Raw genomic sequence first — 14679 nt, 5'->3', positions numbered from 1 at the left:
AGTTATCAAAATTTAAAAATAAATCTACAAAGGCCTAAAGGAAGACCCTGCTCAAATTCCAGGCTTGATGATGCATTTAAATTATTGAATCCTAGACATTCACAGACTCCAAAAGTAAATCTTACCAAGAACACTAATCCCAACTCCTTTGTAGTCTAATAATTCTTTTTGTATCTCCAACAATACCTAGAAAAAAAAATAAAAGAAAGATGATTTCAATATGCCATGCACAACTCTCCCTGGACACACAAACTGCAGGGTGGGCGGGGGGAGGAGAGAGGTTCCACCTACCAGCCTGTGAGGAAGCTTTAGTCCCTGCCCACAGCCAATCCACTTCCTTCCCTGGTTCCCACAGAGCCCCGATGATGCAACTTACACTCAAGTTGAGTGTGAAATTATGCAACATGACCAATATTGAGACAGGCATGAATTCACTTAGATATAAAAATTCACTGAGACTTAAAAAAAAAAGTATTGAATTTTTCTGATAACATTTCTTTTAACGGGCAACATAAGACCTTTAGGGAAAATCTGATTCCCTAGAAAACGTCCCCTCCCCAATTGCATTTGCCACTCTCTAAAGGCTAAAGCACAAAAGGCAAAAAGTTCAGGCTTCAGAGAACAACAAAAAAAGTCAATTAGGCCCAAATTTGGTAACTCAATTTTCCATCTTTTTGGTCCACCAGGATGGGTGGAGTGGGCAAGGATTAGGAAGCACCTGCTAGGAATTAAGTTTTGGCCTGGGGGTTGGGAGTGCTGCTGGACTGATCTCCTTCTCCAACAACAGCCTTGAAGGTGATAGTCTCATCCCCAATTTACAGATGGGGAATCTCAGCTGAGCTTCCAATGGTATTCAGCTGCCTGTCCCTGCCCGGCCCCTTGACCTGCCTTATAAGGTCCCTACAATCCCATAAACATGGTCTGTCTTACAGGGACAACTGGACAGACTAGACCCATCTTATGGCCAATACCCCAGTGCCAGGAAAGGGGCGAAGGGGCAAGACTCATTCCCCAGCCCCAAATTACTATACACTGAAAAGAAAAACACCTATCATTTTTATATATTATATGCATACACATTTTAGTAGGAAGAATAGAAAGCCCTTATCAGAGATACATGTGGCAGTATTTAGGAATGAAATGACACATCTGGTATTGGCTTTAAAAATAATCCATGGGCTGGAGTTCCTGCTATGGCACATCAGACTAAGGATCCTGTGCTGTCTCTGCAGTGGCACAGGTTCCAGCCCTGGCCTGGGAACTTCCATATGCCATGAGTGTGGCTGAAAAAGAAAAAAATAATAATAATTCAGGGCAGAAGGGGAGAAAGTGGATATGAAGGAGGGACTATTGAAATAAGATTGGCAAAACGTCCTCAGTGGTTAAATCTTGGATGGGTCCAAGATCATTCTCTTTCTACCTTTGTCTGTGAGCGAATTGCCATCAAGTAAAGAGAAGGAAAATCTCTAAAAATGTACACAAAATAGAAGCATCCTGCTATCAAAGGAGGTTCTCTTAAAAGATACAGGCTAAAGACCTCATAAAACATAATCTACACTGGATTGCAACTTGTCTAAAAAAATTTTTTTAATAGTAAAGAATTAGACAAAAAAGGGAAGTCAAGACTTTGTCATCATTTTTATAAACTGTTGGACAGTTATTAGCACTAGCTGATCAAACAAACTTTTAGCAAATCATTTCCTTTAGTAAAAGAAACATCTGTCTGTGACAATTATCCTTGAACTTCTGTTGAGACCATATTTCTCTTACAGATAATATTCCTTGAAAAGACATCTATAAAAGTTTATAACCAAAATCATTATAAAGAATTTTAAAGACTTCTGCCCAAAAAGCACACCCCTCTAATCCAGCAGTTTATCTTTTTTCAAAATGCAAAATTCAATCACTTTAATGGGTCACAACTAATTTTTTAAATGATCTAAAATAGATTAGGCCAGAATAGAATACAAAATTTTGTATGTTATAAACATCAGGTTAAACATTTCATAAACTTTTTGTTTCAATTATGTGCAGGTACTTGCTAGTTTTGTGAAATGTATTTTTCTTCTCTTTCTTTTTTTGGCTGCACCCATGGCTTTGGAAGATCCTGGGCCAGGAATGGAACCCATGACACAGCAGTGACATTGCCAGATCTTTAACCCGCTGTGCCACAAGCGAACTCTGTGAAAGGCTGTGGTTACAGTCCAAAAAAAGTTTGAAAAGTTTGTCTAATGCTTACAATTCAACTAAACCAAAAAGAGACATAAAAAGTAACATCTGCCCCCAGGTTAGACAGCACATATGAGGGCATAAATCCCCCCAGGGAAAATAAATAATTAACAATTGTAATACTGACAACTGCCTTTATAATAAATTCAGAACAAATTATGCATGAAACAAATATGCAGAAAACCAAAACACAGAGAGGGGTTCATGGTGACTTCAGAGGAAACATTTGCAGAGCTCTGGCAAGGAATCTCATCTAAAATTGACAGCAAAAACTAAGAGAAAAATAAGCCCTGTTCTCTCAGTTCCTGAGAGTGCTGCCCTTAGAACAGAAAAACGTCCTTTCCTTTCCAAAATTATAAAATTCTTTGTTCTTACCACAACACAGAGGAGGCTCTGTCCCAGGGAGATTTCTACTCTGTTCAACAATAGATAATTGTAAAAGCAACTGTGCCTCATGTTGCTACAACATATTATCAAAATCATCCTGGTTAGAAAAAATATATATATCAGCATTGGCAACTGGTCCAAGCAGTTCAAAGCCTATCAGAAACTTGGCGTCTTTCACAGCTGGGGGGAAGTGGACGGCGGGGTGAGGGTCAGGGAGAGGAGCTGGAACTTGGCTGGGAAGGCAGGGAGAGAGTTCCACTTGCACTTACTTGAAAGGTCTAATTGTGGCCCAGGGGAGAATTCAATCATTCACTTGCTCGGGAACAAAGTAAAGTGAACTGGGCTAGCAGCCCAACGCCTACCAGAGTCTGAATACTCGAATGCCTTTAAGGGACACGCCAATTCAAAAAAAAAAAAAAAAAACTGAACGTGAAACAGAGCGGAGAAAAAAGGCTTTAGGGAAGGAAGTTTCTCCGAGAGACTACGAGGGAAAGTCTGGGCTAGATTGAAAGCTTTTACATTTCCATTTCTGTAAAGTAATGTTCTCAAGCGCTGGTTAAAGCCAACATTGGCTTACAAGGGGTCGTGCGCAGACCTCCAGTTTGCAATCTCTTCCAGTTAAGGCAAACCCCATTCACCCTTCATTCTTAGCGTCCATTCATGCATCCATTCGACACTGCCTGGCTCGAGAACGAGGAGATGAGAGTTTTTTCTTTTCCGACGCGTCTCCGGCCCTGCTAGGGAGAAGGCACCGCACGGGAATCTGTAGGTGCGCAGCGGTGAGGCCGAGTGCGCCCCAGCAAGCAGATTTCTGCACCCGGTGTACAGGCAACTGGCGCCAAGAGCAGCTGCACAGGCAAACATCGCCAAGCTTCCCTCCCCAAAGTATTCTCCCAGAGGTTCACTTTCGAGAGACCCTCAACTGGAAGTGCACACTGCGCAGAGCGTTCGGGGACCTCGAGACGTGCGGGGCGGGGAGGGGGGAATCGGGGCGCCCCGTGCGGGGATGCACAGCCACAAGCGCGCCTGCTCCCGACTGGAGCGCACTCCCGGCGCTCACTCGAGGTGACTTACCGAGCGCGGCAGCTTGGCTGGCCCGGCCCCGAAATTGACCACCTGCATCAGGGAGTCCATGGTGCGGTGCGGCAATCGGTACGGAGAGTCTGTCGCAGAGGACCGATCGCGTGGGCAGCCCAAGTCTTGCAGCCAGCTCCTGCTCCGTTTTCTTGCAGCGCCGAGCCAGCGCCCCCATTGGCCCGCGCTGTCGCTGGCCTTGCTCTGATTGGTCCTTGCAAAGGAGCTCGCATCCCCATTGGTCGTGCTACCCAGTGGAGGCTCAGGAGCTGTTGCTCCTCCTCGCGTTTACAGTTTCAGCCCCTTTTTTGATCATTGCAAGTCGCGTGGGAGATTGCACCAGCCAGGCATTTCGGCTGCTTGCCCGCGGGAGAATCGTGGGAGGCGAGAAGAGGCTGCCCCTGCCAACTTGCACTGGTGCTTCTGCACCCTCGACGAGGCCCGTTCCAGTCCTCCAACCTTGACCGCAGCCCCTCTCCCTCCGCTGCACAGGAAGATGCGAAATAAATACCCCCTCCCCCCCAATTCAACCACATCTTCACCATATTCTGGGCTGGGCTCTGATGCATATTTCAACTAGCGGTCATTAAATCGCCAAACTTTCCTAAGCACCCCCATGGGTGCCAGATACTCCAGGGGAGAGGTGGGGCCTCCAAGAACGGCATTGCAGGGGGAACTGTGATCGGAAGATGTGGGTGGGGGAAGTGGATGGGGGGATGATGTTCTTTGCCAAGAATTAAAGGAGATTAAGGGGCCAAGAATTAAAGCAGGTTTAAGGAATGGAGGTGACCAAGGACGCTGGGAGGAGCATTGACTGGGGAAACCGGGATGCCCCCCAGGCAATGCCTTTTAAGTTAATGATTCTCCGTTTCCTTTAGGGAAAAGAGCGAGCTAGAACCTAGCAATACCTCTCAGGTTGCAATAGGCGCTGACAAGCTGTGAGTTTAGAGACTTGAGGAGATAATAACAAGAACGCGATACCCCTGGGGAGCCACAGCTCAAGCCAGCGAAGAGGGTCAGAGCCAGGCCAGGCGCAGGGCCAGCGCCGCTCAAACTTTTCCACCGAAGTGTTCCTCTCAAAAGAACTCCAGTGGAGACCCACAGGAGGTTCTGAAACAGGGAGGCCCCCTTCCGAAAGAAATAAGTTTCTGTGAAGTCTGGAATTTCATCATTTCTTAAAGTGAATTTTGCCTTCTACCCCATAATTTAACTGAGTTTCTTATAAAAAATATTTTCCCAAATCTTTGCGCACAAGTGATGCACCAGGAATACACCCAGTGCCTATCCTGAGGCTTGACATCACACCAGCCACAGTGTCAACTACCGCACTTGGAAAAGGCTTGTAAACTGACAGGGCTAGGACTTTGGTTTGCTTTTTGTGGTATGTGGGAGGGATGGGGCAGGGGTGAGATTGACTGCTTTAGGTTTGGGAGTAGGAGGGCAAATTTTCTAGAAAAGGTTAAAAAGAACACAGTCACTGCCTTCCTCAGCACCTTCATTTAGAAAATTGCGGAAGTGAGTAGAGGGCAAGAATCTCAGTCCACAAATTCAGGTGTGCAAAAATTATCACGTATCCATTGTTTTATGTAATGACTTAGTTGTAGACCCCTAGCAGCTAATCTACTGGAGGAGTGGGGTGGTTAGCTTTCCTCCTTCCTGGAGCCCTTAATCCCAGGGATTTACATAGTCTGAAGCACACATCCATTTGGCTATCCTTCTCCAGATTTGGCTGAGTTGTCTCCACTGCTGCTTCAATAGATTAGCTCTTTATGACCCACTGAGGGACACAGGAAATTTGAGTGGGGTGGAGGGTGGCTATGCATGACCAAGACATGCATTGCAGTCCTTCTCCAAGGGTCTTGCATTTTTCTAGATGATATTACAAGTAAGTATGGCACACAGACCTTCTGTCCAGGGACCCCCTAACCTCTGTCTCTCTGTCTCTGTCTCTCTCTTCCAACCCAAGGAAATCTTTTTTTCATTCTAGAAAGAATCTATCTCTTTCTGTGTTTCTTCCTCACACCCTGTCCACAAACACCTTAAGCCAGGGCCCCTCGAGGATAGAAAGACAGTGCTGCTGTGGTGAATTAAAATGCACACACCTATCTGTGGCAGAGTTGCATCAGCCCACCACACATTCATGCTGCCCCTTCCAAGGAAGAGAATCTTTGCCAGAAGTATATGTCCAGCCAGGCTCCGCATTTCCCAGCTCCTCTTGTACCAAGGCAGGTCATGTTCCTGGGACCCATCAGTGGATGTTCCTGAGCCAGGGGTTGAGCCACAGCCACTGTAGAAGCAACGTCATGTAGTTATGTTGTGAGACAAAAGGGAAGTCCTGGGACCCACCAATGGAATGGAACAGAGGATATCACTTTCAAGCCAAGGTGGTTGAGGAATGATGTGCTTCCCACTTCTGCCTTCCTATTCCACAGACTGAAATCAAAGACTCCTAGGCCCTCAGGAATGATGGAGACCCAGAAAGGAAGGATCCCCAGTCTCTGAATCACCTGCTCTGGGCTTGTTATACATGAGTGGGGAATCAACTTCTCTTAGGTTATGCCACTAAAATCTGATGGGCTTCGTTATCTTAATTAACAAACCATTCTAAATGCAACAGCTCTTGTTGCCAGGTGAGTAAACAAGCTTGCTCAAACTATCTTCCCATATTTAATGAGAAACTAGAAACCTAGGTTTTCATGTGAACTTTACCAACTTTTAAATGCGTGCAAATTTAAATATCACACAACACTGTACAGATCAATAGTGTGAGGGGCCAGACCTAGCGTCTCTGCAGGCCTGACTCAATCTACTGATCACCAGCTCTCCTTCTAAGGACTGCTATATAATATTCAGCCACCATGATTTTCCCCTCATTCCACCCCCTGCTTGCATAATTGACTAGGAAAAGGGAAGAAACTGGGGGAGATATAATTTAGTCTAAATTATTTTTTGGTCACCCTTTCCTATATTACAGTAAAGAGGTATAAAATCAGCCCAGGGAACCCCTGCATTTCAGGAGGGCCCCTTTTGTTTTAATAGACTGCTCTAAAGGAAATGAAGGGGTCTGTAGGGTCTTCCCAGGGACAGACCCTTGCGTCCCCTGCCTCTTGTTTATAGAAAAGCTTTAGCCTCCTAGGCCTTCCTTGAGCTCCAAAGAGCAATTTTAATCAGAGAAGTGAGAAAGTACAGGAACAAATGAAAGCAGTTAAGTAAGACAAAATAATAGTTATCCATAAAATAAAGTCAAGGACCTTTAGTTCCTCCTCAATGGCTATAGATAATATCCTGAGCCATATCCTTGAGTTGTTTTGCAGATACTAAAACTTCCACCAGGTGGAAGAAGTTAATTGCATGCTGATCACCAGCACAGGCTCCAGACTGGTTGGAACCAGAAGACTGATGACTGAGACTTAAAAACATTACTCTGTTACCTTCCTAGCAGTTAGTAGAAGAATGTCCACAAGCTGATCACCTACAACCCTCACCCTTAATGTTGCCTGTAAAAATTCTTCCCTGAAAACCATACAGGAGTTCAAGTTTTTTGAGCATTAGCTGCCCATTTTCCTTGCTCGACAACTTGCAATTAATGCCGTAGCTTCCTCCACCACATCTGGTATCGGTAAATTGGCTTTGATGCCTGTTAGGCAATTGAACCCAAGTTTGGTTCAGTCACTTAAATATCTATTAAATGGACATACAGAGTTTGTCTTTTGTAAGAGCTTATATCACTTAGCACAATGTCTTCAAGGCTCACCTACTTTGCTTTTAAAAAAATTATTTAATAGACTTTAAAAGAGCAATTTTAGATTCCCAGCAAAATCGAGAGGAAGGTATGGTAATTTCCCATCTGCTCCCCTACCCCTGCACAACATGGCCTCCTCCATTATCAATATCCCCCACTAGAGGGATACATTTGTTACAACTGATGAACCTGCACTGACAAACCATCATTACCCAAAGTCCATAGTTAACATTAGAGTTCACTCTAATGTGTTGCATTCTATGCATTTGGACAAATGTACAAGACATGTGTCCACCATTACAGTATCATACAGAGTAGTTTCACTGCCCTAAAAATTCCCTGTGCTCTGCCTCTTCATCCCTCAATCCCCCTTTTTTGTTTCATTCCTAAATAGTCAGCATAGAGAGCATTCTACCACAGCTTCACACAAGTAAATTCTTTAAAGGGTCCTGTTAAGAGAATTGATCTCTGTGGACCAGTGGGCGACATCACACAGGGCAGTGCGCACTGCTTAAATCTTTTGACAGCCTGAAAAGATTCCGATGTAGTAAAACCATCAGGATTTTTTAACCTGAAAACATACTTATTTCACCACTATTTTCCTAAGAAAAAGAACAAAACTCCCAGCACCATTTCTCTAGCTTGTAGACACATTATTTATCATACTTAGGGTGCTAGCCCTGTGTATACGTGTGTGTGTGTGTGTGTGTGTGTGTGCATGTTTTGGATCAGTGCTGTTTACCTCATTCATTCCAGGGTTCTACGTGGAAGCATGAAAATGGGCCACAGAGAACTTTGTTTAATCACCTGTCTACACGTGCCTGTTGTAGAAACCATCAAGTCTTGGTTGTAGAATTACTTCTGTAGTGTTAATAATCAGGTGGTGGTTTTGTTCCTTCCTTTTCTTTCTGAGCAGTTACTAAGACAAAAGAAGGAGACAGCAAAGCCAAGGAGCCAGTGTTGGACTCAGAACTTCCTGTTTTTCCCCTTCTTTTTCTCATAATCCAAACTAAGTCCCAACTCTGCAGGACCACACACGCAGCCTCAGATATAAACAATCATTGTAATTTAATTTATTTTTTGGCTTATGTTTTGTATAGGAAGGCAGAGAAGATTAATATTTGTATTAATATTTGAATAACAAGAATTCCTGTCGTTGCTCAGCAGTTAAGGATCCCAAGTAGCATCCATGAGGACATGGGTTTGATCCCTGGCCTCTATCAGTGGGTCAAGGATCCCATGTTATCATGAGCGGTGTAGGTCATAGACACAGCTCAGATCTGGTCTTGCTGTGGCTGTGGCATAGGCCAGTAGCTACAGCTCCGATTTTGACCCCTAGCTTGTGTGAGAATTAGTATATGTCTTTTCTGTCGAAGGAATTCTTGGTTACTCCATTTTGTTCCTGCTTTGTCTGAGACACCTTCCTCCACACCCCTCATTCCCTCTTCTCTCAATAACAATTTGTTTCAAATTAGTCAACCGAGAAGAATGCGCACCTTGACCTGACCAATGGGAAGGGGACAGATATACCACCTGTGTTAGGGATAAATGCGGGGAGGCGGTCTTCCCTCTTTGGCGTGCTTTTTGAGTACTCACACCCTTCTGCAGAAGTAAAGAGCCTTGTCAAGATCTCCCCATGTTCATGTGTCTTACTTTCTGACACTGACAATCGAAGCCAGAGTCACTTTTCCCCAACACTTGGGAACTTCTATATGCCGCAGGTGCATCCCTAAAAAGATAAAGAAAGAGAGAAAGAAGAATTCCAATTCAAAGCCGCCATGAGTGAGAGCCATTTCTGTAATCATAGAAAGAGAGGAAGAGCAAGGCCAGCATTGTGGCTAAAGGGGAGTGCCCGGGCACATGCGGAAGACAGGTTCAGTGTGTCATGGTTCATGCATGTGGTGAACAGCTGTACCACCACTTAAAAAGACGTGTACGAAGACGTTTTAATGATGTGGAAATATCTCAGTATGAAAAGTCAAATGATCACCTCTCGGCTCAGCCTTTGACTTGCTCAATCCCCAAACTGCTCCTACAGGCCCAGGACCCTCTCAGGCTCCTTCCTTCCCTCGAATTCTCTCCCTCCAGTTTCTCCAAAGCTGGCTCTACCCTCTCTCTCTCAGTCCATTTTAGACACCATCTTCTCACATCTTGCCTGACCACCTTATCAAAGGTGACCCCCAGTCCACGCTCCAATTCCTCATCTTATTTCCTGGGCCATCTCCTTCATAACTTACCAGTCTCTGAAGTACTCAGTGCTTATTCATTGTCCACCCTAGAATGTACATCCTCTGAGAGCTCTCACTATGACCTTGTTCAAAGTCATAACAGCATCAGGTATGGTACGTGCTTGATAGACACTTCTAGAGTGGATATGAGGGGCAGGAAGAATGAAATAAGTAACATTGCTGATAGTTTTTGTTGCTGGGAGGAAGAAATTATATTTTTCTAGAATTTTTCATAGTGAATATTCAAAACTGAATCAACTTTTTATTTATTTGTTTATTTTATGTTGCTTTTTAAGTCCACACCCGCAGCATGTGGAGGCTCCCAGGCTAGGGGTCCAATCAGAGCAATAGCTGCTGGCCTACACCACAGCCACAGCAACGCAGGATCTGAGCCACATCTGTGACCTATACCACAGCTCATGGCAATGCCAGATCCTTAACCCACTGAGCGAAGCCAGAGATGGAATCTGAAATGTCATGGTTCTTCGTCAGATTCGTTTCTGCTGCACCACAACAAAAACTCCTGAATTGGCTTTTTAAAAGTTGGTTATTTTCAAAGAGTAGTATGGGTAAAAGTTGATTTTTTTTTTTTTTGTCTTTTTAGAGCTGCACCAGTGGCACATGGAAGTTCCCAGGCTAGGGGTCAAATTGAAGCTGTAGCTGCTGGCTTAGACCACAGCCACAGCAATGAGGAATCCAAGCAGCATCTGTGACCTATACCACAGCTCACGGCAATGCCAGATCCTTAATTCATTGATGGAGGCCAGGGATCAAACCTGCATCCTCATGGATACCAGTCAGGTTCATTTACTGCTGAGCAACCACGAAAACTCCAAAGGTTTTTGTTTTTTGTTTTTTGTTTGTTTGTTTGTTTTTTGCTTTCTAGGGCTGAACCTGTCACAAATGGAAGTTCCCAGGCTAGGGTTTGATTCAGAGCTACAGTTGCTAGCCTACACCACAGCTGCAGCAACTGGAGATCTGAGCCGCATCTGCAACCTACACCACAGCTCACTGCAATGCCAGATCCCCAGCCCACTGAGTGAGCCCAGGGATCAAACCCGCATCCTTAAGGATACTAGTCAGATTCATTTCCACTGTGCCACAGTAGGAACTCCCATACTTGGCAACTTTTGAGAGGCTGTGACTGATAAGGCCCATCCTCCCACCAAGTGTTTCTGCTGAGGGTGAAAGGCTGGTCACTGCATCGAGTACTAACACGTCGTCCTGCAGTTAGAATTCTAGGTCAGTGCTTTCACTGATGACTGAGGCTCCTAGGGGGAAATGATAGGATCACTCATTCCTTTCCAACGGGCACTGGATCCAATCCCACTTCTCTGACTTTGCGCAACCACCCAAAAATCATGACAGGTCTCAGCAAGTTTTGGGTTGTTGAAGGGATATATTTTATGGGGGAAGAAGAGGTGCTTAGAGGAGCAGGGCTGAGGGGGTGGGGGCAGGGTAGAGTAAAATTTTTTTCCCACACTCACCGAGCTGGAAGGAATCTTGGCATGTTGTCTAGAATCATCCATCCATACACTCTGAGAGCCAGTCTCTCGCAGAGTTGTCCTGGAACAATGGTCAGGAAAAATACATTCCCCTCTAAGTCAGCACAAAGCCATTCCCAGATGACTGCCTAGAGACTGGGGTGGAGGCCTGCAGAACTCGGGGATGGGATGAAATTGTCATCTTCTTTATAACAATGCTGTCTATATGGAAATATGAAGTATTTTCAGTGTGACATATACATTTGGGGGTACCTGTTACCGAATTCAAATCATAGATCTCAGGAATTTAGTGCAACTCCTTCACTTTCTAATGAGGAAAATGGGCAAGGGGTAATGTGATGCTGCTGGGCTGGGTTGGTTCTGCCATCTGTCTCACCACAGGTGTTATCCCTGTGCCCTGCTGGTCACCTCTTCTCCCATTTCACAGAAGGAAAAGCTGAAACCCAGCTCACGGATCTGTCTAGAGTCACCAAGAATCTAATCAATCAGACCAAGGAGAGGACATGAAACCCTCGCCTTTCTATTCCAGGGAGTATGATACTTTGTCTTCTACACATTTCCCTGCTTTTAAAATGATTTAAAGCTGTCGGTTAAGTCATCTAAATTCTCCCAGAAGAGAGAAAGCCCAGGGAAATACAAGCTGAACCTGAGCAACAGACAAGAATCTAGAAAGTGAAGGGTGTGAGCCGAGCAGGCAGCCACACATGCACGGGCAGGCACCACTTTGCCCTGCCGCCCTCGGATGCTGCCACTCCCTCAGTAAAATGCCCATCCTCTTCCAGCAGCAGGCAAGGCTGCAGGCAGTGTTCCTCTGACTTTCTTTTTTTAACTTCTTATTTTTTCTTTATTAATAAGTTTCCTCCCAAGTTTTTACTGCTGGAGCCCACAGTGGGAAATAAATTTTAGTCCAGTTTGGTAAACTTAGTTCAATATAATTATCTGGGTAAACACCCATTTTCCTTTCATCTTCCGTATTTCTTCTCCCTACCTCTGCTCCTGTGCAAGTTGATCTCTGGGTATACAAGAGGCAGTGGCTCATAGGTTTTGTGGCACTGTTAGCAGGATAAAGGGCGTTTTGGTTCTTTTGTTTGCTTTTAGTTCTATTTTATTGGGGTATAGTTGATTTACCATGTTGTATTAGCTTCAAGTTTATAGCAAAGTGAATCAGCTATACACATACATATACATATAATATACATATACATACACATATACATATATCCATGCTTTTTTCCACACAGGTTATTACAGAACATTGAGTAGACCTCCCTGTGCTGTAGAGTAGGTCCTTACTAGTTATCTATTCCATATATAGTAGTGCGTATGTGTTAATCCCATCCTTCCAATTTATCCCTTCCCCCACAGCAGTTTCCTCTTTGGTAACCCTAAGTTTGATTTTGAAAACTTCAAGTTTGTTTCTGTTATATAAACAAATTTTTGTATCATTTTTATTAGTGGTATCATACAAGTGGTATCATACAAGTGGTATCATATGATATTTGTCTTTCTCTGGCTTACTTCACTTAATATGATAATCTCTCGGTCCATCCATGCTGCTGCAAATGGCATTATTTTATTCTTTTTCATGGCTGAGTAGTATTCCATTGCATATATGTACCACATCTTCTTTATCCAATCTTCTGTTGATGGACATTTAGGTTGTTTCCATGTCTGCACTATTGTAAATAGTGCTGCAAGGAACATCAAGGTGCATGTATCATAAATCACAGCAATATCTTTTTTGATCCACCTCCTAGAGTAATGAAAATAAAAACAAAAATGAATTGGACCTAATTAAACTTAAAAGCTTCTGCACAGCAAAGGAGATCATAAAACAGAAACAAAAACATTACCCACAGAATGGGAGAAAATCTTTGCAAATGAGGCAACTGATAAGAGATTAAGCTCTAAAACATACAAATATCTCATGCAGCTTTGTATCAAAGAAACAAACAACCCAATCAAAAAAAAAAATGGTCAGAAGATCTAAATAGGCATTTCTCCAAAGAGGACAGGTAGATAGCCAGAAGGCACATGAAAAGATGCTCAACATCACTAATTATTAGAGAAATGCAAATCCAAACTACATTGAGATGGATATTCACACCAATCAGAATGGCCATCATCAAAAAGTCTATAAACAATAAATGCTGGAGAAGGTGTGGAGAAAGAGAACCCTCCTACACTGTTGGTGGGAATGTAAACTCATTCAACTATTATGGAAAACAATATGGAGGTTCCTTAAAAAACTAAATATAGAACTACTATGTGATACAGCAATCCTACTCCTGGGCATATATCTGGAGAAAAACATAATCTTCTGACTTTTTACTGGTACTGCTCCCCTTCTCTGCCAGCTAGAGTTCATCTGTGGTATCTCAAGCAGCCTTGGTTAAGCTTTTCCATTTTTCTCTGAAGATCTATTGTCCCTTTTCACCTCAAGCTACTTCTCATCTTTTTTTCATCTGTTAATCTCCAGATTAGCTGTGGCCATCACACTGGTCTTCAGTCTCAACTGCTTAGTGCCATGGGGACAGTTCTAACCTTCCTTAGGGGGATGGCTCAGAGGAGAAGCTTTCTGACAGCTTTGCAATATAATTGTAAATTTTGAGATATGTTTATTTAAAAGGTCCAGAGGTTGGGAGAGTCTCTCCCTTTTTTTTTTTATTTTTTATTTTTTATTTTTTTTTTTGCCTTTTCTAGGGCCACTCCGGCGGCATATGGAGATTCCCAGGCTAGGGGTGTAATTGGAGCCGTAGCCACCCGCCTACACCAGAGCCACAGCAACATCCAAGCCGCGTCTGCAACCTACACCACAGCTCACGGCAACGCCAGATCCTCGACCCGCTGAGTAAGGCCAGGGATTGAACCCCGCAACCTCATGGTTCCTAGTCGGATTCGTTAACCACTGCACCACTACGGGAACTCCATCTTCTTCCCTATTTTTTGAACTTGGCGTTTTTAGGCAGTTTTGGTCCCTGGAAACATTTATGATAATTTGTTTTTGTTTTCCTAGATCTTCTTACAGAGGAAAAATGTGGACAGCCTTTTCTGTTCCAAAATGCTTTTCTCCCCTTTTTAGTTTTCCTGAGCAAGTGTAACCCATGATCATTTTAATATAGTCAAGCCTCGTATAAATTCAGAGTGTAGATGGAGAATGTCCAACCTTCAAGAAAATGTAAATTTAGGAATATTTTTTGAATTGATAATATAGTCACATGATTCAAAAATCAAACATATGAAAGATGTACATGAAAATATCCTAGTTCTCCACCCATCTCATCTCCAAAGCCACTTTTATCAGTTGCTTTTGTATCTTTACAGAGTTTCTTTAGCATTTGCTGAAGCAAATACAAATATATACTCATTCCCTCCCTCCCTTTTACACAAAAGTAGCTTACTACATGCACTGTTTTGTAACTTGCTTTTTAATTTTACAAGATATTAAGCAAAATTTGATTAGAATGTAAGGAAACCAAAAATAAAAAGTCATATGCACATGTGTGAGCATACA

At 43.5% G+C, this 14679-nt stretch overlaps 1 protein-coding gene across 3 annotated transcripts in view; it reads right to left on the bottom strand.

Annotated features, from left to right (window-relative positions):
- Positions 1-3818, bottom strand: part of PSAT1 (phosphoserine aminotransferase 1) — a 29729-nt gene extending 25911 nt beyond the window's left edge. The window contains exons 1-3 of one of the 3 annotated variants that reach the window (XM_084988352.1): positions 2886-3450; positions 2605-2713; positions 126-186 (exon numbers count right to left, since the gene is read on the bottom strand). In XM_084988352.1, the coding sequence (XP_084844478.1) occupies positions 126-186; positions 2605-2712 (169 nt within the window). In that variant the 5' untranslated portion in view covers position 2713; positions 2886-3450. Of the gene's footprint in view, positions 1-125; positions 187-2604; positions 2714-2885; positions 3451-3690 lie in introns of those variants that run through there. The other 2 variants (XM_021065150.2, XM_084988343.1) reach the window with 2 other exon arrangements.
- Positions 3819-14679: the final 10861 nt, after the last annotated feature.

This window comes from Sus scrofa, chromosome 1 (genome assembly GCF_054392235.1).
Source record: "Sus scrofa isolate SSC_HxYL_T2T_F1_AM1 chromosome 1, Sscrofa_HxYL_maternal_Yorkshire_Landrace_v2.0, whole genome shotgun sequence".
Lineage (NCBI taxonomy): Eukaryota > Metazoa > Chordata > Mammalia > Artiodactyla > Suidae > Sus > Sus scrofa.
The sequence above is the reverse complement of the archived record's forward strand: the minus strand, read 5'-3'. Positions and strand labels throughout refer to the sequence as shown.